The sequence below is a fragment of the Cherax quadricarinatus genome, chromosome 71 (assembly GCF_038502225.1).
Source record: "Cherax quadricarinatus isolate ZL_2023a chromosome 71, ASM3850222v1, whole genome shotgun sequence".
NCBI lineage: Eukaryota > Metazoa > Arthropoda > Malacostraca > Decapoda > Parastacidae > Cherax > Cherax quadricarinatus.
The window spans coordinates 11,628,397-11,653,846 of NC_091362.1; the positions used below are offsets into that span (position 1 = coordinate 11,628,397).

The following is a 25,450-nucleotide window of genomic DNA, read 5'->3' on the forward strand; positions in this document are numbered from 1 at the left end:
CAACCCTACAGCAAAAAGGGTGAGAATTACTATGGAGACGAAGAAAGAGATCATTGCTAAGTATGAAAGTGGAGTGCGTGTCTCTGAGCTGGTCAGGTTGTATAATAAACCCCAATCAACCATCGCTACTATTGTGGGTAAGAAGACGGCAATCAAGGAAGCTGTTCTTGCCAAAGGTGCAGCTGCTGCTGCACCACAGTCAGCTGTTGTTGTTGCTGCACCACCATCAGCTGTATTACTCGAAGATGTGGAGAGAGTGTTGTTGGTGTGGCTTAACGTGAAACAATTACCGAGAAACGATTAACCCCGGAGGGTTAGCCACCCAGGATAACCCAAGAAAGTCAGTGCATCATCGAGGACTGTCTAACTTATTTCCATTGGGGGTCCTTAATCTTGTCCCCCAGGATGCGACCCACAACAGTTGACTAACACCCAGGTGAACAGGAAAAAATGCCTGGAACTAGTGCTCATATTGGTGAGGTTAGTGGGGAGGATGTGGAAGAGTTGGTGGAGGAGGACAATGACGAACTAACCACTGATGAGCTGCTAGAGCATCTTCAACAGTAAGAGGCCACACCTGAGGAAACTGCTTTGGAGGAGGGGAGAGATAAATTGAAGTTGCCTACTTCAAAGATTAAGGAAATGTGTGCAATGTGGCTTAAAGTGCAAACCTTTTTTGATGAAAATCACCCTCACACAGCTATTGCAAGCCATGCTGGTGACTATTACACTGACAATGTTGTGAAACACTTTAGGATAAAGGAACGAGAGGTACAGGCCTCTATGGACAGATATGTTGTGCGACAGAAGTCCAGTGACTCTGAAGCTGGTCCTAGTGGCATTAAAAGAACAAGGGAAGTAACCCAAGAAAAAGACTTGCTACCTCAAGTGCTAATGGAAGGGGATTCCCCTTCTAAACACTAACAAGATCAACGGTCTCCCCTCCTCCCATCCCATCAATCATCACCAGATCTTCAATAAAGGTAAGTGTCATGTAACTGTGCATGTCTTCTTCAGTTTGTGTGTATTAAAATTAATATTTCATGTGGTAAAATTTTTTTTTTTCAATACTTTGGGGTGTCTTGCACGGATTAATTTGATTTCCATTGTTTCTTATGGGGAAAATTAACTTGACTAACGATTATTTTGATTAACGATAAGCTCTCAGGAACGGATTAATATCGCTGGTTGAGGGTTCACTGTATATTGCACATACGCGCAGAATCGTCCTCATTAGCTTTGTAAACAATGGTACACGGAGTGAGTGGCTGGGCCCGCTCATGGCGCTGTGCCGACACGTTTGGACGAAAGCAATTAACCGAGTTTTTTGGTATTAGCCGAGCCAATTTTTTTTACACCAGAGAGAGGGGTTTGCCGAATTTGGCGTTAGCCGATGCAGGCATTAGCCGAGGGTCCACTGTATACCTCAATGCACCACTTGCCTTTTTTCTTTCATCAATTCTTTAGTTGAATTTCATAAATGAGTGGTTTCTTGCACCCATTCGATAGAAAAAATGGAGTTCTAGCGAAATATTCATGTTTTTTGTCGACTAGTACAGTGAAATTGGCCGAAAATGGGGCTCAAAGTGGGCAAAATCGCCGATGCGTAAACATCGCCGAGACCGCTAACTTTGCGAGAGCATAATTCCGTAAGTTTTCTATCAAATTTCAAACTTTTGGTGTCTTTATGATCGGGAAAAGATTCTCTATCTTTTCATAAGAGAAAATAATTTTTTTTTTTTTTTAAATTTGGCCGACCCTGAGAACGAGTTTTGGAGAGGGCCTGTCGACCCTCAAAGGGTTAACCTCATCCTTCATACATCCATCGGCTGACATGTCAACTCCCAAATATCTGAAAACATTCACTTCTTCCATACTACTCCTCTCCAATTTGATATTCAATTTTTCTTTATCTAAATCATTTGATACCCTCATCACCTTACTACTCTTTTCTATGTTCACTTTCAACTTTCTACCTTTACACACACACCCAAACTCGTCTGCTAACCTTTGCAACTTTTCTTTAGAATCTCCCATAAGCACAGTATCATCAGCAAAAAGTAACTGTGTCAGTTCCTATTTTATACAGTGGACCCCCGCATACCGATTTTAATCCGTGCAAGAGGGGTCATTGGTATGCGAAATAATCGGTATGCGAATGAATTTTCCCCATAAGAAATAATGGAAATCAAATTAATCCGTGCAAGACACCCAAAAGTATGAAAAAAAATTTTTTTACCACATGAAATGTTAATTTTAATACACACAAACTGAAAAAGGCATGCACACTTACATGACACTTACTTTTATTGAAGATCTGGTGATGATTGATAGGATGGGAGGAGGGGAGAGAGAGTGTTAGTGTTTAGAAGGGGAATCCCCTTCCATTAAGACTTGAGGTGTCGAGTCCTTTTCTGGGGTTACTTCCCTTCTTCTTTTAATGCCACTAGGACCAGCTTCAGAGTCACTGGACTTCTTTCGCACAACATATCTGTCCATAGTGGCCTGTACCTCTCGTTCCTTTATGACTTCCCTAAAGTGTTTCACAACATTGTCAGTGTACAGGTTGCCAACACGGCTTGCAATAGCTGTGTGAGGGTGATTTTCATCCATGAAGGTTTGCACTTCAAGCCACTTTGCACAGATTTCCTTAATCTTTGTAGTAGGCAACTTCTTCAATTTCTCTCTCCCCTCCTCTGAACCAGTTTCCTCAGGTCTGGCCTCTTGCTGTTGAAGTTGATCTATCAGCTCATCAGTGGTTAGTTCTTCATTGTCCTCCTCCACCAACTCTTCCACATCCTCCCCACTAACCTCCAACCCCAAGGACTTTCCCAATGCCACAATGGATTCCTCAACTGGCATAATCCTCTCAGGGTTAGCCTCAAACCCTTCAAAATCCCTTTTGTCTACACATTCTGGCCACAGTTTCTTCCAAGCAGAGTTCAAGGTCTTCTTAGTCACTCCCTCCCAAGCCTTGCCTATAAGGTTTACACAATTGAGGATATTAAAGTGCTCTCTCCAAAACTCTCTTGAGTCAGTTGAGTTTCTGAGGTCACTACAAAGCACCTTTCAAACAGAGCTTTTGTGTACAGTTTTTTGAAGTTTGCAATAACCTGCTGGTCCATGGGCTGCAGGAGAGGAGTGGTATTAGGAGGCAAAAACTTGATGTTAATGAATTTCATGTCCCCATAAAGTCGCTCTGCCACGTCTGTAGGATGACCAGGGGCATTGTCTAACACCAGGAGGCACTTAAGTTCTAATTTCTTTTCAGTTAGGTAATCTTTCACATTGGGGGCAAATGCATGGTGTAACCAGTCATAGAAAAAGTCCCTAGTGACCCATGCCTTACTGTTTGCCCTCCACAGCACACACAAATTCTCCTTGAGGACATTCTTTTGCCTGAACGGTCTGGGAGTTTCAGAGTGATACACTAATAAAGGCTTAACTTTGCAATCACCAGTAGCATTGGAACACATCAACAAAGTAAGCCTGTCTTTCATAGGCTTATGTCCTGGGAGTGCCTTTTCCTCCTGAGTAATGTAGGTCCTGCTTGGCATTTTCTTCCAAAACAGGCCTGTTTCATCACAATTAAACACTTGTTCAGGTTTCAGTCCTTCAGCCTCTATGTACTCCTTGAATTCATGCACATATTTTTCAGCCGCTTTGTGGTCCGAACTGGCAGCCTCACCATGCCTTATCACACTATGTATGCCACTACGCTTATTAAATCTCTCAAACCAACCTTTGCTGGCCTTAAATTCACTCACATCAGCACTAGTTGCAGGCATTTTTTTAATTAAATCCTCATGCAACTTCCTAGCCTTTTCGCTTATGATCGCTTGAGAGACGCTATCTCCTGCTAGCTGTTTTTCATTTATCCACACCAATAAGAGTCTCTCAACATCTTCCATCACTTGCGATCTTTGTTTCGAAAACACAGTTAAACCTTTGGCAAGAACAGCTTCCTTGATTGCCTTTCTGGTGCCCACAATAGTAGCGATGGTTGATTGGGGTTTCTTGTACAACCTGGCCAGGTCGGCGATACGCACTCCACTTTCATACTTATCAATGATCTCTTTCTTCATCTCTATTGGAATTCTCACCCTTATTGCTGTAGGGTTGGCACTAGAAGCTTTCTTGGGGCCCATGGTCACTTATTTTCCAGAAAAAGCACCGAAAACACTGTAATAATACGAAATATTCCGATTGTATGCTTGGATGTTACCGCGGAGGCTGGCTGGTAAACAATGCCACCGGCGGCACATGTGAGGCTGGCTGAGGGCGCACATTGGATGTGTCTCAGACGAACATCGGTGAGCGGGTTTTTAAGCGGTATGCGAGGCAAAATTTTTGCGATTAAAGCAAGCGGTATGCGGATTAATCGTTATGTGATGCCAACGGTATGCGGGGGTCCACTGTATTTGATTCCTCATAATTTAATCCCACCCCTCTCCCTAACACCCTAGCATTTACTACTTTTACAACCCCATTATTTTTTTTTTTTTTTTTATTATCACACCGGCCGATTCCCACCAAGGCAGGGTGGCCCGAAAAAGAAAAACTTTCACCATCATTCACTCCATCACTGTCTTGCCAGAAGGGTGCTTTACACTACAGTTTTTAAACTGCAACATTAACACCCATCCTTCAGAGTGCAGGCACTGTACTTCCCATCTCCAGGACTCAAGTCCGGCCTGCCGGTTTCCCTGAATCCCTTCATAAATGTTACTTTGCTCACACTCCAACAGCACGTCAAGTATTAAAAACCATTTGTCTCCATTCACTCCTATCAAACACGCTCACGCATGCCTGCTGGAAGTCCAAGCCCCTCGCACACAAAACCTCCTTTACCCCCTCCCTCCAACCCTTCCTAGGCCGACCCCTACCCCGCCTTCCTTCCACTACAGACTGATACACTCTTGAAGTCATTCTGTTTCGCTCCATTCTCTCTACATGTCCGAACCACCTCAACAACCCCATCTATAAATATATTAACCATGGTGACATTACACATCCTTGTCTCAGACCCACCTTTACCAGGAAGTAGTCTGCCTCTCTTCTACACACCCTAACCTGAGGCTCACTATCCTCATAAAAACTCTTTACAGCATTTAGTAACTGACTACCTATTCCATTACGTACTTGCAACATCTGCCACATTGCTCCCCAATCCACTCGATCATATGCCTTTTCTAAATCCATAAATGCAATGAAAACTTCCCTACCTTTATCTAAATACTGTTCACATATATGCTTCAATGTAAACACTTGATCTACACATCCGCTACCCACTCTGAAACCACCTTGCTCATCTGCAATCCTACATTCTGTCTTGCCTCTAATTCTTTTAATAGTAACCCTTTCGTACACTTTTCCTGGTATACTGAGTAAATTTATTTCTCAATAATTTTTACAATCTCTCTTGTGCTCCTTCCCTTTATATAAAGGAATCATACATGCTCTCTGCCAATCCCTAGGTACCTTCCCTTCTTTCATGCATTTATACCAACCACTCCAACACTATATCCTTCTCCTGCTTTTAACATTTCTGTCATCCTGTCAGTTCCGGCTGCTTTACCCTCTTTTATTCTACGTAATGCCTCGCACACCTTCCCCACACTCGCATCCTGCTGTTCTTCACTCCTAGAAGATGGTATACCTCCTTGGCCAGTGCACGAAATTTCTGCCCCTCTTTCTTCGTCGACATCTGAAAGTTCCTCAAAATATTCTCGCCATCTACCCAATACCTCCATCTCCCCATCTACTAAGTCCCTACTCTGTTTTTAACTGATAAGTCCATTCGTTCCCTAGGCTTTCTTAACCTGTTTATCTTACTCCAAAAATTTTTCTTATTTCATCAAAATTTCTTGACAGTGCCTCTCCCACTCTATCATCTGCTCTCCTTTTATGCTCTCTCACTACTCTCTTCACCTTTCTTTTACTCTCAGTATACTCTGCTCTTCTTATAACACTTCTGCTTTGTAAAAACCTCTCAAAAGCTACCTTTTTCTCTGATCACACCCTTTACTTCATTCCACCAATCACTCCTCTTTCCTCCTGCACCCACCTTCCTATTGCCACAGACTTTTGCCCCATATTCTAATGCTGCATTTTTAAAACTATTCCAACCCTCTTCAACCCCCCGACCACTCATACTAGCACTAGCCCACCTTTCTGCCAATAGTTGCTTATATCTCACCCAAACTTCTTCCTCCCTTAGTTTATACACTTTCACCTCTTTCTTACTTGTTGCCATTTTCCTTTCGTCCCATCTACCTCTTACTCTAACTGTAGCTACTAAATAATGATCTGATATATCAGTTGCCCCTCTATAAACATGTACATCCTGAAGCCTACCCATCAACCTTTTATCCACCAATATATAATATTACAAATTACTTTTATTACGTGCTGTATCATACCTTGTATGTTTATTTATTCTCTTTTTCACAAAATATGTATTTTTAACAAACCTCTTTCTACACACAGCTCAATTAAAGGCTCCCCATTTTCATTTACCCCTGGCACCTCAGATTTACCTACTACTACCTCCACAACATTTTTACCCACATTAGCATTGAAATCCCCAACTGCAGGTACTCTCACACTTGGTTCAAAACTCACCACACACTCAACAATTCCCAAAACCTCTCTCTCTCCTCTACACTTCTCTCTTCTCCAGGTGCATATATGCTTACTATAACCCACTTTTCACATCCAACCTTTATTTTACTCCACATAATCCTTGAATTAATACATTTATACTCTTTTTCCTTCCATAGCTTATCCTTCAACATTATTGCTTCTCCTTCTTTAGCTCTAACTCTATTTGAAAACCCTGACCTTATCCCATTTACTTCTCTCCACTGAAATTCTCCAACCCCCTTCAGCTTTGTTTCACTTAATCCTTTCAGGGTTGGTGCCGTACTAGTACGGCTTGCACGCCAGGGTTGGTGCCGTACTAGTACACATAAATTCTAGCGCCTTCAGATCTAGCGGGAGAAAGCTGGTAGGCCCACATATGAAAGAATGGGTCTATGTGGTCAATGTGTGCAGTATAAAAAAATTCCTGCAGTACACAGTGCATAATGAGAAAAAAACTGCAACCGTGTTTTTGGTTTAAAAGACTGCAGTGTATTTTTGTATGCTATTTATGGCTGTATTCTAGTTTTCCTGGTCTCATTTTATAGAATGGAAGACATATTATGGAAATTGAGATGATTTTGTTTGGTTTCACAATGAAAAGTACCTTGAGATTAAGCTCAAAGTAGCAGAAATGTTCAATTTTTGCCGAAGTTCATAAGTAAAAAAATATGCCACACGTTCAGTACACGTTAACTGGTGAATCTGATATTCTTTAACAAGTGCGCTGATATTATTTATACCATTTCTACACTAATGCGGTAGTCTGCATAACAGTAAATCTTCTATTTTTTTTTTTTTTGAGAATAAAAATTCAAAGTGGAAAGCAAAAGAAATGTAACAGAGGCATGGGGACGTGACTAATGAAGAGAGGAAATGTTATTTTAGTGCCAGGAATTCTGTCTTGTTTATCCTGGACCCTATTTGGAAATTGGCATCTTTTGAAATTTGTGTGAAATTGGCAAAATTGCTAATTTCTGACCACTTTATTGGATACTTGAAATGTGTAAATGGGTGGTTTCCTGTATTCATTTGATAGAAAAAATGGAGTACTGTACGTACTAGCAAAATAGTTGAGATTTTTGTCGACTGGTACATTGGAATTGGCCGAAAAGAGGGCTCAAAGTGGGCGAAATTGCTGATGCGTAAACATCGGTGAGACTGCTAACTTCGCAAGAGCATAATTCCGTAAGTTTTCCATCAAATTTCATAATTTTGGTGTCATTATGATTGGAAAAAGATTCTCTATCATTTCATGAGAATTTTTTTTTTTTCCAAAAAATTTCTGACCCTGAGAACAAGTATAGGAGAGGGCCTGCCGACCCAGAAAGGGTTAAAGCCAGGACAGCCAGCTTCTTTTCATTCATAGCATCTATAATCATCTCTTTCTTATTCTAACAACATCCACGCACATTCAGACATCCCACTTTGACAATTTTCTTCTATGAAATCTAAAATAGAATATGAAAGTTATTTTGTCATATTACTGAAACTCCTGCCATATACCAGCTGTTAACACAATTGTGATTTTAGTATTTTGTTCCCATCGTTAAAATCAGACTACTTTTTAGTATGTATATTTGCTTCAAAAAGTCTCCTCAGCACCTCAATTCATGATACATTTAACTACAGTTATGAATTATTACATTTGTATGAATTGACTAATTTATTATTTTTCTTTGCACAGGCGCAACATAAATGGAGAGGACTGGGATAACAGAGTGAGAGATTTTGAAAGAGACAGTAGCAAGAACCGTCGCCTTGATAGAAAGAACTTTGAAGACCGCATTGAAAGGCCTGAGCGAGGGGAGAGTTTTGTGGAGAGACGTAGTGAAGGAAAAAATGAATTGTGGAGTCGGTCTTATGACCCTGAACTTGTGGTAGATAAGGAACCTAATGGTTATGAGTTAGGAGAGTTGCGCATGAGTCACAAAGAATGGGACAAAGAAGTTGAAGCGGCTGAAAAGCAAATGGAAATGCGTGAAGATGTACGTGATCGCCCACAGCGTCCGGATAGTAGAGATAGCAGGTCCAGTAGGGAGTCGCGTACAAGCAAGGATTCCTTTGATCGTTCTTCAAGTCTTCTTCCAAGGGAAAAGAAGTTAGAGATAACTTCGTGGGCAGATGCTACATATGAATACGATGATTATGACCGAACTGAGGCTAGGTTGGATGACTTCATTACCCGTGAGCCAAATTTCCAAGAATCCTCCCCAAAAATTGATGTAAAGGAGAATAAGTCAGTTACAGTAACAGAAAAAGAATTCAAGGAAGAGGGTGCCACTGAAGATAGTGAATTGCAACCACGGGAAATAATAAAGGAGAATGCCCGTGCTGCTCATGCTCCAGCACCCATAACTCGTGAAAGGTTAGAGGCCTCAGATAAAGAAAGGGAAATTAGGAAAAATATGACAACTCTTAAGAAATCGCCTCAGGGAGAACAAGTACGTAAAGTTGAAGTAAAGGAAGTTGTTCACCCTAAGGAGCACAGGGATAATGTATGGGCGAGCCGTTCAAAAAACGCCGAACGCTCCCGCCCCGATTCCAGCGGCACGGCAACAGTGGTGGCCAGCAATGCAGGCAACAGTTTGACCAAGTCCGGGGAGTCCAACATTTGGGGCGTGGCCAAGCAAGCAACTTCAAACAGCGAGAGCACTGTTCCAGCCAGCGTGCTAGTCGCAACAACAACAACAACAACAACAACAACAACAACAACAACAACAGCAGCAGCAGCAGCAGTAGCATCAGCAGCAGCAGCAACAACTACTACTACTACTACAACAACAGCAGCAGCAGCAGCAGCAGTAACAATAGTCAGTCAGGCCAGCAGCAGTACCACCAACAGCAGTACTGCCGCAACCAACACAAGCACCACAGTAGTAGAGGTAGCAACAGTGAGGGTATCCACCCCACAGGAAGTTGTTGGCACAACTCCAGTTTTGCAACCCCAACCTCTAATGCAGCAACTCATCCAGGCGCCACCACCACAACAGCAGCAGCAGCAGCAAATGCATCAATCACAGCAGCAGCAGCTGCAACAACAGCCACAACAACAACAACAGTCAAAGCAAGTGCAACAGCAACAGGAGCAGCAGCCAGAACAGCAGCAGCAACAGCAGCTACCACCATCACCACCACCACCACCACCTCCACCACCACCACCACCACCACCACCTCCACCACCACCACCATCACCGCAGCAGCAGCAGCAGCAACAGCCGCAGCTGCAGCCGCAGCCACAGCAGCAGCAGCAGCAGCAGCTAAATCTTCAGCAACAACAGCTGGCCGGAACCACATCAGACGTAATCACCACTACAACCACTACCCTCGCACAAGGGTCTTCTCCAACAGCAACCGCTGGAAGAGTGACCACTGAGGGAAATAATGAAGTTGCTGAGAATAAGAGTGCAGACCGGGGCGGGGGCAGTAAGGCAGTATTATCAGGCTCTCGGGGTAACAGAGGAAATCGCTACGAGTCTTCTCGGAGTGGAGGACGTAGTAGTGGATCTAGAGGTGGCACCTACCCCTTGTACCGTGGGGCTAGAGGAAGTCGTGGAGGGGATTACAATCGTCGAGGTAGAGGTCCTCCTCCAAGATTTCAGATGCGCAATTACAGAGGTGATGATGACTACTACTACTATGAAGAATACCATGGACGTTCTCATAGGGACCGTAAGGTAACGCTTGTGCTTTCATCAATATGTTCTGTGTGTGTGTGTATTCTAGATATCAATAATTGCTGCTTTGCCATTTTAATATAATAGTTAAATTCACTGTTCTATGTTCTATTGATTTGTAGGATGATTGGAGTAGTAGCTGTGAAGGAGATTGGAGCAGTGCACTATCATCAGGGGGAGGCAACAGTGCTGCAGGAAGCAGTAACATCTGTAGTGGCTCATCTCTACCCAACAACCGGGAGGAGAGCGGCGATGGTGAGCGCTCCCAGTTTGGTCGAGGTGGCGGCCGGGGGCGAGGGGAAGCCAGGAGGGGAAACTCCAGGGGTGGTGGTGGAGCTTCATCACTTCAGGGCCATGCAGGGGGCAGGGGGCGGTCAGCACCATCACATGGTAGCAGCGGTGGTGCCAGTAGTGGCAGTGGTGGTGCCAGCAACACTATCAGCAACAGTGGTGGTGGTGGTAGTGGCAGTGGTTGTGGCAAACCTGGAAATACTGAGGAGGGAAAAGTGTGTATCAATGAAGTTGGTTCATCAGAATCTGCTGGACGCAAACAGCATCAGCAACAGCAGCAGCAGCAGCAGCAACAGCAAAGCAGGTTTGACAGGATGCCACCAAGGTTTCAGAAACGGCGAGAATTTGAGCGTCAGAGAGGCGGCGTTGGTGGCAGTGGAACAAGTAGCCATAGTAAAAGAGGACGAGGAGTTTCAACAACGGTCATCAATTCTGGAGGTGGAGGGGTTGTCTCATTGGCCACTACAGTGCCAGTAAAGCCCAGCATGAAAGAAGGTACACCAGAGACGACTGAAGAAGCTGACTGGGAAACTGCATCCGAAAGCAGCGATCCTGAGGCTCGAAAAGAAAATAAGGAGAAGACTGCAACATTAGTGATAAAAGCTGATCATCGAAAGGGAAACAAAGCAGATAGGAAGATTGGTGGTGGCTGGGCTTCCACGTCAAGTGTGGGCTTAGCACAGGGACGTATCTCATTTGGCAAGGAATCCAAAGCTGAGAGCCAAGGTGTTCACCAAAATACTAGCCAGCAGAGGTTTGGTGAGAAGAAGGCTCCACATAAAAATGAGAAAACTAAGAATGGACCTACAAGTGGAAAGGGCATGAGAAATGAAACTACTGTCAGTCAAGTGCATGAGATAAAGTTAGACCCTACCATGGTGCACCAGGCTCTCTCTGAAGTCAACAACAAAAGTAAACCCAAGCAAGAGAAAGCCAACCCATTGGAGGGCATCGACTTGAATAATTATGCTAGTAAGTAGTTTCCTGTTGCCATTTCCACAACAATCCCTGTCAGTCAGTTCATCAAGAATTGATGGTCAAATGTTGCCCCACAAGAGGCAGTTGCTTTAGCATAAGCTAAGAAGATATTTTGGAGCCTTTTATTTCACCAAGCTGACTTTAGATGGTTATTTTATAACTTTGTTATTTTGAGCACAGGAACATGCTGCTAACATTCGGAATTAGCCACATGATAAAATTGTGTGATAAGTTTGTAGTAAGCTTTGACTAGTTTTTTTTATTATGAATTTGGTTTTAGTAGCTTGTGCTAAAGCAATGAGCCACAATAAATGACTGTAATGACATAGTTTCATTTTAATAAGTAGTGTGTGGGCTCTCATCATAAGTGTATAATTTTGTTTCATGCATTGAATAAGTATTTCTAGTATAATATTTAAATGTCATAATTGGGTGTTGATTATATGAATATGGTTTTTTTTTCAGGTGTGGTGATAGTTGATGATCAGCCACAAGTGTCTGAACTTATTGGTGATCACATGGCTGCAAATGATGGTTTCCAAGAAGTAACCAGGCGCAAATCAGGAAAAGAAAAATTAAAGACCCAGTTGCATGAGCCTGTATCAGTTACAACTGCTGTCAGTGAACCTGCAGCTGTTGGTATTACCAGTGCTGGTGGTCCAGCACCTTCCACTACGGCTTCAAAAAAACAACAAAAAGAAAAGAAAGGTCGCACTAGCAAAACTGGTGGATTTGAGCGATCTCGTCAGAGCAAGCTTCCTCCAAGACTAGCAAAACAGCGTGAGAACAACCGGATCAATGCAATGAAATCTGCTGGGTCTTGCAGTCCTGTAGAATCTCCAGCAAACACCTTATTTCCTGTGAAAGATTCAACTGCTATACCTCCACCACCTAAAAATGCATGGGATAAACCTCTAACTGCAACACTGAGAGCTAATTCTCCTCAAGCTCAAACATCTGGGGATGGAACAAATCAAACTGGAATGAAAACATCTGTAGATAATCACGATAGTGGTGTGGAGATAAGTGACCAACCAAATTCTGGAGGCAGTAGTCAGCGGTCCAGCCCTAGTGATGATCCACCCAGTTTCTCAAAAGTGGACAAGAATACTCTAGATGGAACATCTGTGCCTTCTCAGACAATCATATTTGAAAATACCAATTTCAAGGCTGCAGGTTCAGTAAATGCTACTGTAGGTGCAGAGTACAAGGCAAAGTTTGGTGAAGCCCCTAAGCCTCAAAGACAACGTGAGAACAGAGATAGAAAAAGTATTTCCCCAGAAACTACATTGTCAATGAAAGAAGATAAAGATAAGAAATCTGAAAAGCCAGAGCCCATTGAATTACCACTTAATTTCTCAACTAAAGTAGAAGAAAATGGTACTGATATGAAATTAGATTTTACATTCGATTCAGAATTACCAGAAGTTCCGGGATCTGTAAGCACTAAAGTAATTAGCCTTCCTCGATCCTTGGTGATGACGTCTGGTAGTATGCAGAGTCCTATATCTCCATCCACAGATGATCTTAACCTTAAAATTGCTTCAGTCAAAAAGGTATGGGAAACAATGGCACCTGTCCCTGAGCATGCAGAGGATGTGACGAGCTCAGTGGCATTCTCAACAGCAAATTTCTCTGCTGTAGATAGTGTGGCGGGGCTTGACCACTCTCCGGCACTTGAAACCTCTTTCACGCCAAAAGATGCTACTACTGTTGGTACCTGTGAGGATCATTCTCAAGATGTAGGTGGGTATCAGGGTGGTTCACCTCTACAGCAGGGAGCAGCCATGGGCAGTGCAATGGTATACACTTCTGCTGCTGCTGCATACACATCCTCTGCTGCTGCTTCGTTGGCAAAGGCTGAAGTTAGTCGATCTGGGAATGTGTGCAAGGTGAAACCACAGCAGCAGACTGCCAGTAATTCAGTGTCTCCAGGACCAGGTGGATCATCCTTGGGCATCTCGGGCAGCTCACTCTCGCCTCCTTTAGTATCAGGATCAACAGGCCCTTCAAATAGCAGTATGTATCAAGCTTTAGGAGGTACAGCACCATTTGGAGGAATAGGAGGTGCAATCCCATCACCTCCCATGGTGTTCAATTCTAACCCACAGACAGGCTTGTACCAACCATTTTTGGATGGTACTCCAGTTCTTGGACAGAGAGGTGCATCCCAGTTCTCTCAGTATCCACCATATGGAATCGGGCAAGGGTTGGGTAGTAATGCATTTGGTCAGCAATCAATGTTTTTACAGACTCCCCCACCTCTCACAACACCAGATCTGTATACTAATAATATATCTCAGTACAGACTACAGCCAACTGGTGTTACAGGATTTGGACAGAGTCAGCCTCAAAACCAAAACACAGTCCTCATATCAACTGCTTCAAATTCTCTCATGTCATCAGCAGTGAAGCCATCATCACAAACATTTGGTAATTCTCAGCAGAACTTTGGCACCATTGGGTCTAAGGCTGGTACCCCATTCCAGCAGAGTGGCCTAGGGACTGCTTTACAAGGTGGTCCTCAGCCCTCGCAGTTGTATATATATGATCCCAGCCAACCCATGGGTCTTTTAGGATCACAGTTGGTCCAACGCCCTGGTGTACAGAATTCTGTTATTCAGGCTATACAGCCACCAAGTTCATTTTACTCAAATAATGGGGCTGGTGCACCAGGTGCCCCACCTACAGCACCACCAGCTGGACCTGGTGGACCCCAACAGGCAGCAGGATTTTATACTGCTTCAGGTTCACCATTACAAGCAGCAGTGCAGCAGCAAGCACAGCCACCCCTGCAGACACCACCTGCAGCATATGGCCTACAAGGCTTTGGCAGTCAATCTCAGCCTGGCCCAGCAGGTGTTGGTATGCAAGGATTTGGTTCCAGTATGAGTCTGGCAGCACAGCAGCTGGGAGCACAAGCATTTCGAGGTGCTCCAACGCTTCCTCCTAGCTTCTTGAAATCCTTGCAGCCAGGAGCTAATATCCAAGATACAACTCGCCAGCAGCTCAAATCCCCAGGTGCAGCCCAGAATTCCTTTTCATCAACATTTTTTCCTCCCACAAGTAAGTGACAATTTAAAATTCTTTCAATTCATGCTAATATTTAACTTATAATTTCACAATCTTTAAGGGTATGTATGGGTGGAGGGGGGGGGGGTGGAGTAGTTGAATCTTTGTAGTTAAAATGGTGTGCTCTATGTGTACTGTATTTTCAATATAATAATCTTTTCTGAAGGTAATGTCACCAAAACGACAAAATTTGATGGAAAACTTGGGAATTGCGCAGGCACGAACTTTGCAGTCTGGTCACAGTGTATGCATTGGCGATTGTGTCCACTTTGAGTGTTATTTCAAGACATTTCCATTGCTCCATTTGACCAAAGTCTTAGCTATTTTGCTGGCATGCCTTCCATTCTATTGATTGTGCACAAGAAACTACATGTTAAAGTATTGCAATTACCCTATAAAGTACACAGACGTTGGTAATTTAGCCAGTTTTACACAAAATAAAAAATACCAGTTGAAAAATAGTGTAAAATAATGTAGACAGTCCTGGTACTGAAACATCCTTTTGTCTGTTCACTAATCACGTCCCCAGCCTCGCTAATACGGCGGGGTTAAGTTCAAGACCACTGCTGTAAAGTGAATATCACCTTAGAGTGAATCGTAGCCTTTTTTGTTCAATTTCCAGTACATATATTAAAAACATGTTTACACTATAATTTATTAAGTGTGCAATAGCACTAGCCCTAAAAAAAAGATGCAAAAAAAATGATAAACACAAGTGGTAAGGCACTGTATTGCTGACCTTAAATATTTTTGTCCTTTGCTTGTGATGAAGGCTGTTGAATGGTAGGGCTATTTGCTGTTGAAGGTTAGGGTGACTGGCACTTCCTTAATATAGGACAACAATGAGGTTTGCCTCATTGACTGATGCTTTCTTTCATGACAAATATTTCTGTAGCATTGCTTCTTCACCTTGCACTTTTATGTTGTGGAGGTGGCTTCTTTCCTGAAACCTTGTGAACCCAGGACTGCTAGTTTCAAACCCCCTCTTCTGCAGCTCCCTCGCTTCTCTCAATCTTCATAGAAATGAAGAGAGTTAAGGTCTTGTTTTGGATTAGGCCTTGGCTTAAAGGAACATTGTGGCTAGTTTGATCTATCCAGACTATTAAAACTTCTTCCGTGTGGTAGCATTTTAAATCTCTGGGGTAGCATTTTAAATCTCTTTCAACAACTCCTCCTTTGAGGTTACTACTGTGCAAACTGCTTGGCATGTCAAACCTAGCTTATGGCCTATCTCATAGTTCAGCGTGCCTTTCTCACTAAGCTTGATAATTTCTAGCTTTTGATTCAGAGTAAGAGGCTTGTGACTTTTTTTCACTAGCATTAAACTTAGGGGCCATTGTACTATAATTAATAATTACAATAATAATCATAAGTACAGAATTGGAAAATTTTGAAAATTGCCAGAATATGACTAACATATGAAGTGCACAAATGCCATACAGCCTGAGCATGGGTAACAAAATGGTACTGAAAATAATAAACATGACTAATTGAAAAGCGCTGTATTAGCATAGCGCTCTAAAGCAAAGTGCCTTAAGGTGAGGTATGCTTGTATTACACTTGCCCTACATTTTGATTTAATAATCACACAAAAATAGAAGACTTACTCTATTCCTGGATAATATAACCAGGAATGATTGGTCAAGGTTTACAGCATCACACTTTTTGAATTGGACAGTAAAACCCATAAAACAGACCAGGGGGTGTAGGGGGCCTTACCTGTCCCCCAGGAAAATCTGCAAAAATCAAATATTTTGCAACTTTGAGGACAATTTCAAACTGCTACTGGTCCTGGAACCTTTTAAAATTCTCTGTTTTAGTAGAATGCCTTCCATTCTATCAAATTATATGAAGAAAGTCACTATAACAATAAAAATCATTGTAGAAAATTCAAAGTTTCTCTTTTAAACCATACATACGGTTGTAATTTTGTTTTTACCATCTTGCACAATTTTATTGTAGAAGCCATTAACAAATATATTTTGAGTCACAACCTATGGTTAGGAGGGTCTACTTTGAGCTACTTTGAGTTGTATTTTGGTACAATTCCATTGTTCCAGTCAACCAAACTCGTAGCTATTTCGCTAGTACTTGTTTTATTCTATTGATTGAGTACAAGAAACTGTCCATTTACCTATTTCAACCTTCCTAGTACAGTGATCAGAAATTGGTAATTTGGCCAGTTTCACACAAAATTTGAGAAAGGCCAATTTCAGAATAGGGTCCAGAATAAACAGAGTAGACGTTCCTGGCACTAAAATAAAATTTTCTCTGTTCATTAGTCATGTCTCCAGGTCCCTCTTATATTACGCTTGCTTTCTCTTTTGAATTTTTATTCACACAAAAGAATAGAAGATTTACTGCTATGCAGACTACTGCAGTGTTGTAATAATTGTATAAATAATGTAAGCGCATTCATGAATGTACATTAGACCCACCAGTTGACGTGTATTGGATGCATGGCGTGAGTTGTTTACTCTTGAACGTTGGCAAAAATAAAAAAAAAAATCCGTCACATTGTGCTCAATTTCAAGCAACCTTCAGTCCCAAAAGCAATCAAAATTATCTCTATTTCTGTACTATATCTTCCATTCTATCATTTGAGACCAAGAAAATGAGAATACAACCATAAAAACCATATGAAAATGCAGTAGGGCCCCACTTATACGGCGGGTTAGGTTCCAGGCTGTCGCTGGAGAGCAGACATCACCGGAAGGCAGAACGCCATTTTTTCCATTTATAAATGCATATAAATGCCAGACAACAAGTTTACACTAAATTATATTAAGTTAGTAATAGAACCAGGCATTAAAAACAAACAAAGTAAAATACATTCACAGTAAATTCATTACTTATCTTAAAGTATTTGTAATCTTAATGTAGGGAGAGAGGTGAGTAGTACTTATTTGTAGGAAGTCAGGTGCAGGTAGCCCAGGTGTAGGTAGCCCTGGCTCCCCATCTCATACTTAATATACGATATTTAAAACATCCCAGAGAGGTGAAATACACATACAGTACACTCATTATTTACCGTAAAATATGTGTAGTCTTAATATAGGAAGAGAGGTGAGTAGTATTTATTTGTAGGAAGCCAGTGTAGGTAGCCGGTAGATGTAGCCTGCGTGGGCTACACCTACCGGCTACCTACACTGTGGCCCAGAGCCATATTATTAACATCGACATAACTTGTTCACTGAATTTAATAATTTCTAACAACTACCTTTAGATGCCATCATAAACGAAGGTAGAAGTAATGAATAATACATGCCGAAAATTGTAAACAAAAGCGGAGTGAGGGAGTGGCTGGGCCAAACACAGATTCATACACGTTTTCTCTGATGGCTGAGCAGAGAAAACGTAATGTTGTCCCTCCACCTGGCTACCACACAGGTCCACAAGTATTATCAGAGCACACAAAATATGCAATAAATGCCAGACAACAAGTTTACACTAACTTATATTAAGTTAGCAATAGAAATAGGCATTAAAAACACAATAAAAGGTAAGATACACACACTTATTACTTACCTTAATTTTTTTTTTTTTTTTTTTCAACAAGTCGGCCGTCTCCCACCGAGGCAGGGTGACCCAAAAAAAAGAAAGAAAATCCCCAAAAAGAAAATACTTTCATCATCATTCAACACTTTCACCACACTCACACATTATCACTGCTTTTGCAGAGGTGCTCAGAATACAACAGTTTAGAAGCATGTATGTATAGAGATACACAACATATCCCTCCAAACTGCCAATATCCCAAACCCCTCCTTTAAAGTGCAGGCATTGTACTTCCCATTTCCAGGACTCAAGTCCGACTATATGAAAATAACTGGTTTCCCTGAATCCCTTCACTAAATATTACCCTGCTCACACTCCAACAGATCGTCAGGTCCCAAGTATCATTCGTCTCCATTCACTCCTATCTAACACGCTCACGCACGCTTGCTGGAAGTCCAAGCCCCTCACCCACAAAACCTCCTTTACCCCCTCTTTCCAACCCTTTCGAGGACGACCCCTACCCCTCTTTCCTTCCCCTATAGATTTATATGCTTTCCATGTCATTCTACTTTGATCCATTCTCTCTAAATGACCAAACCACCTCAACAACCCCTCTTCTGCCCTCTGACTAATGCTTTTATTAACTCCACACCTTCTCCTAATTTCCACACTCCGAATTTTCTGCATAATATTTACACCACACATTGCCCTTAGACAGGACATCTCCACTGCCTCCAACCGTCTCCTCGCTGCTGCATTTACCACCCAAGCTTCACATCCATATAAGAGTGTTGGTACTACTATACTTTCATACATTCCCTTCTTTGCCTCCATAGATAACATTTTTTGACTCCACATATACCTCAACGCACCACTCACCTTTTTTCCCTCATCAATTCTATGATTAACCTCATCCTTCATAAATCCATCCGCCGACACGTCAACTCCCAAGTATCTGAAAACATTCACTTCTTCCATACTCCTCCTCCCCAATTTGATATCCAATTTTTCTTTATCTAAATCATTTGATACCCTCATCACCTTACTCTTTTCTATGTTCACTTTCAACTTTCTACCTTTACACACATTCTCAAACTCATCCACTAACCTTTGTAGTTTTTCTTTAGAATCTCCCATAAGCACAGTATCATCAGCAAAAAGTAACTGTGTCAATTCCCATTTTGAATTTGATTCCCCATAATTTAATCCCACCCCTCTCCCGAACACCCTAGCATTTACTTCTTTTACAACCCCATCTATAAATATATTAAACAACCATGGTGACATTACACATCCCTGTCTAAGACCTACTTTTACCGGGAAGTATTCTCCCTCACTTCTACACACCCTAACCTGAGCCTCACTATCCTCATAAAAGCTCTTTACAGCATTTAGTAACTTACCACCTATTCCATATACTTGCAACATCTGCCACATTGCTCCTCTATCCACTCTATCATATGCCTTTTCTAAATCCATAAATGCAATAAAAACTTCCCTACCTTTATCTAAATACTGTTCACCTTAAAATATTAATATTAATGTGTGAGAGGTGAGTGGCAGGGAGTTTATTGAATAAAATCAGAATGGCACACCATCATCCTCTAACTTGGCACTTAAAGCAAGAGGCTTATGACTTTTCTTTTTATCACAGCTCAGCATTGATGCCAATGTCAATGAGAGCCAACTAGTTAACGAAAGAGTAAACGAGAGAGAGAACGAGATACAGAGTTGAGACAATGTAAGAACAAACTGGACAGGTAGTGGACGATCACTTGGTCAGGTGAAATAAATGCTTATTAATATGTCTACTTTTAGTTCATTCACATCCATTTGTAAGAGTTTGTAAAACATTTACCTCAATATTTTTATTATAATAATAATTACCTCACAATACAAATGCTCTTACATTGTGTACAAGTTGTACAAGTTAGTTCAGAATAAACAAACAGCAACACACCATTTTTAGAGTGAATGAAGATGATAATAATAAAATTATTATTATTATTTATTATAAAAAGTACTAAACCCACAAGGGTCGTGAATTGCTATATATAGAGTAAAGGCATACGAAAAGAATATTTCTTCCGACACTACCTACACAGCTGCTTTGTAAACAAATTTCATATTTACATCTATTTTTATTCTGTGAGTGTATGTATCATGTTTATATGCTGTGTAATGGGTTTCATATATAATTTTGAGGAAAATATCATAGATGGATTAATGAAAATGCCTATATTGATGTAAAATAAGACATTTAGTGTGCCCAAGAGTGATTATTATTACGTAGTATTGGAGTCATGAGTAGAGAGAGACTTAGCGATTTTAATGTGTACCTGCACACCAGCACAGTGTGTAAGTATATTTAGGTACAGGTACACTTAAGTACATATAAAATATGCAGTAACTTTAAAACGCTTGAAATTTTGGAAAGTTTCCTGACATAATAGATGAGGTCGCGGAAAATGTAAACAAACCTGGTGGGGGGCGCCGCATTTCAAAGACTGCTTGCCGTATAGCAAATTTTGGTCATAATTTGACATCGCCGTATTAGCGGAACGCCATAAGGCGAAACGCCGTAAAGTGGGGCCTTACTGTACTTCCACATATCCAAAACATTGCTGGGATCTATAAATACTTTGTATATATTCCAAGACAATAGTAAATGACCAAGGCAGGTGTAAATGTCCACCTGTCAGTATGTTTGTGACAATGTGAGTACAATTTCAGTACCTAATACTAGTGTCAGAACAAAGATTGGTTATAAAATGACAAGAACTACTATAAATTGTAATTATCAGAACATAAAAATTATATAAAATAATATGAAAATAGAAAAAAAGGTATATCAGCAACACTTCTGCAAGCAGCAGGACTCGATGTTGCTGTCACGTGAGCATCCAGTGCCAACTTCTCGGCCTCGTATTTCTGTAAGTACTGACCCTAATTTTTTTTTTTATCCTATAACACTTAGAAAAATGTGATCTTTATTTTCATTAAAAAAAAAAAATGATTTCTCGCTAGTATACTTTGGACACTCACCATTTATTTTATATCTGTTACCTCTTGATTTAGCTCTTGGTGTTAGGAGCTGTATTTTATCAGCCCCTTTGTATACTGTTTATTATTATGTGATTTTCATCGCTTTCTCATATCAGCTAAAATATTTGTTTACAATACTTTCATCCTTTTTCGTAACATGTACATTGTCTTAGTTCTGTCTCTACACTTGGTAACTTAACCATGTCTTTTTTTTTTTTTATCTATTATAATTTTTGATCTAACATGTCATGTACAACATTCTTTAGTATTGTATTTCTCTGACCGTACTGTAGTGGTTAGTAGGTGGTGGTGGCATGTGAAAGGGTTAGTAAGTGGATAGTAGTCAGAGGTGGCAAGCTAGAGGGGTAGGTAGAAAAATAGTAGGGAGAGATGGTTGAGGAGGAGGAGGGAAGGGATGTAGGGGGATGGCAGTGTGCAAGAAGTTGCTTGGGAAGAAGGGGGCAATAGCATGTTGAGGGGGAAAAGTCAGTAGAAGGATGATAGGGTTAGGTGGGTAATGATAAGGTGGGTGGGAGGTTACTTGTGGGAGGGTGTTTGGGAGGATAGGGTAGTGAGATGGTTGTGGATGGGTGGGAGGGAGTGGGAGGCGGTGGTGGAGGGAGGGCGGTAGGCAAAAGTAAAGAGAAGGGAAGGACAGGTAAATTGACATAGGATGGGAGGAGGTGAAGGGTAGGATGAAAGTGGTGAGGCAGGGAGAAGCTTTGTTAATGACATAATGATTCACACCACTGGATTCTCCAATACCCAAAATATCCTTAACTATGTATTAGCCTCGTGTGAGGAACTGGGGTTGATAATCTCTGCTGAGAAAATGAAGATACTTCAGGACTGATTACCATAGTTATCAATATATGGCTAGGAACATGAGCAGTAGGTATAAGGAGGATTGACCATACTCCTTCCCAGACATTTATGGACAGTTCTCATTATGCCTGCTGCTCTTAAATCAGAATGTAGGTTTTGTCTATATGGATTCCCAAAGGTTACCAAAAGACTACCTCACTGGTAACTACCCAAATACTCTATTTCTAGCCCCAACAAACCCTACCGAAATCTAGCTCATCATCAAAACATGAAAGAACAAGACAGGAGACCTAAATAACATACCACCACTCCTTTATAAAAAAGCTTCTCATGTGTTGTCACCAATTATTGCAACTCTTTTTTAACAAATTCATTGAATCTCACACCTTCCCATCCATACTCAAGACAGTAAGAGTCACCCCTATCCTCCAAGGAGGTGATCCAACTGAATTGAACTAAGGCCTATATCAAACTTGCCCCTACTATCTAAAATCTGAAAAATTAACTCACAAACAAGTCTACTCCTACTTATCCCACAACATACTTAACCCCTGTCAGTTTGGATTTAGACTGAAAAAAAGTACTAACGATGCAATTGTACATATACAGGAGGGCCCCACTTATACGGCTGGTTAGGTTCCAGGCTACCGCCGTAAAGCGGAAACTGCCGTAAAGTGGAACACCCTTTTTTTCCACTTACAAATGCATACAAACACTAGATAACAAGTTTACACTAACATATATTAAGTTAGCAATAGAACCAGGCATCAAAAAACAATAAAAAAGTACAATACACACATAGTGCACTCATTACTTACCTTAAAATATTTATAGTCTTAATCTAGGGAGAGACAAGTAGTATTTATTGTAAGAAATCAAGTGTGGTATGTATGGCAGTCAGCCAGGCTACCATACCAGGCCACCCCACCCACACATACAATTCTATGATATTTAAGCATCCCAGAGCGATAAAATGTATATACAGTTCACTCATTACTTACCTTAAAATATAGGGTGAGATGAGTAGTATTTATTGTAAAAAATCAAGTGTGGTATGTATGGTAGTCAGCCGGGCTACCATACCAGGCCAACCCACCTACACATAATATTCTATTACATTTAAGCATCCCAGAGCGATAAAATGTATATACAGTTCACTCATTACTTAAAATATTTGTAGTCTTAATGTAGGGTCAGGAGTAAGTAAATGAGATAAAACGAATAAATGAGAGAGAGAAAGAATGAGTGCATGAGAGAGTACAGGCGCAGAGTTATGTAAACAAACCAGGCGAAGGTAAGTTTTGTAAACAAAGTGTACACGTCTGGTTTGTGTACAAGTTACATTGTGTACAGGTTCTCTACATTGATACGGTAGAATAAATAAAGAAGAACACTCCCATTCTCATGTAACATTTTGAAAAGAAATGATGCTCTGAGTGAAGGCAATGGAAATAAGTCACTCTGACTTTTTTGGGTTATCCTAGGTTCTCTACACATATGTTGTTATGTATGATAATCTATGTAACTGTATTTGTGTATATCTGAATAAACTTACTTACATACATACGAAAGGAATAATTTTCTACAGTTACCCCCAGTAACACATTTTCTCTTATGTTAGATTAGAGAAAATGTTATTCTTGGCATCACTTGTACAAGTTATCTGGCTACCACATCTCATATTTGTTTATTTATTCTATTGTGGGGTGTATTTATCATCTTTTTATGTTATGTATCGTGTTTATTATATAATTTTGAAAAAAATATAATGGCTGGATTAATGAATATGTGTATATTAACGTAATATACAACATTTAATGAGACTCGGTGATGATTATTATTATTATTATTATTATCATTTCTAATATGGCGTCACATGTGCAAGTCGTCTGCTACCACATCTCATATTTATGTTTATTTATTCTATTGTGGGGTGTATTTATCATCTTTTTATGTTATGTATCGTGTTTATTATATAATTTTGAAAAAATATCATAGATGGATTAATGAAAATGTGTATTTAACGTAATATACGACATTTAAATGACTCGATGATTATTATAATCATTACTAATATGACGTCTGGAGACATAAGACACTTACTGATTTTAATGTGTACCTGCATGCCAGCACAGTATGTAAGTTTATTTAACCCTTTCAGGGTCCGTCCCGTAGATCTACGGCTTTATGGTGAGTGTCCAAACCATAGATCTACGCCATGAGCTCAGCTCACTCTGATAAACTGTGAGTGGTACATTTGGGCCTAGATATGAGAGAATACATCTATGTGGTATGTGTGCACCACATAAAACAGATCCTGCAGCACACTGTGTATAATGAGAGAAAAAAACTGAAATCATGATTTTTCGATTAAAACAGCGACTTTGCAGTGTTTTTTATAGTTGTATTTGCGATTTCTTGGTCTCGTTTGATAGAATGGAAGACATATTACAGAAATAGAGATGATTTTGATTGGTTTTAGCACTGGAAATGGCTTGAAACTGAGCTCAAAGTAGCGGAAATGTTAAATTTTTGCCGATATTCAAGAGTAAACAAACGACCTCACACATCTAATACACGTCAGCTGGTGGGTCTAATATACATTCACAAATATGGTGATGATATTTATACAATTATTACAGTATTGCATAACAGTAAATCTATTTTTTGGTGTGAATAAAAATTCATTATGTGAATAAAAAATCAAAATGGAATTTATTTGTAAAGCCTCAAAATGTAACTAATGAACAGAGGAAATGTTAGTTTAGTTCCAGGAATACCTACATTGTTTATTCTGGAGCCTATTTTGAAATTGGAATATTTTGAACTTTGTGTTAAATTGGCCAAATTAACAATTTCCGATCACTTTATTTTGTAGTTGAAACAGTTGATTTGGTGATTTCTTGTGCTCAATCGATAGAATAGAAGTAATACTAGTGAAATAGCTAAGAATTTGGTTGATTGGAATAATGTAATTGGCCTAAAATGGGAGTCAAAGTCGGCAAAATCGCCGACTCGTAAATATCGCTGACACATCAAAATTCGCGAGAGCATAATTTCGTCAATTTTCCACCAAATTTCGTACTTTTTGTTTTATTACCTTCACAAAAAGATTCTCTACGATTTCATAAGAAAAAATAACAAATTTTTTTTTTTGAAAATTCTTGGACACTGGTGCCTGACTTCAGATTTTGGCCTTGGACCCTGAAAGGGTTAAGTACAGGTATACATAAGTATAATTATCAGAGTATATATCAAATATGAAATAACTTTTAAAAACAATTGAAACGACATAGATAAGGGCATAAAGAGCGACATCGGCAAGTTTGCCGATGACACCAAAATAGGCCGTCGAATTCATTCTTACGAGGACATTCGAGCACTCCAGGAAGATTTGAATAGACTGATGCAGTGGTCGGAGA

The 25,450-nt window shown here is 40.6% G+C and overlaps 1 protein-coding gene across 3 annotated transcripts in view; it reads left to right on the top strand.

The window, feature by feature from the left end:
- LOC128700294 (protein PRRC2C-like) overlaps positions 1–25,450 on the top strand; it is a 334,215-nt gene that overhangs the window by 171,474 nt on the left and 137,291 nt on the right. For all 3 annotated transcript variants that reach the window (XM_070100021.1, XM_070100022.1, XM_070100023.1), the window contains exons 12-14: positions 8,330–10,319; positions 10,442–11,582; positions 12,054–14,654. In XM_070100021.1, coding sequence (XP_069956122.1) covers positions 8,330–10,319; positions 10,442–11,582; positions 12,054–14,654 — 5,732 coding nt within the window. The remainder of the gene's footprint in view (positions 1–8,329; positions 10,320–10,441; positions 11,583–12,053; positions 14,655–25,450) is intronic.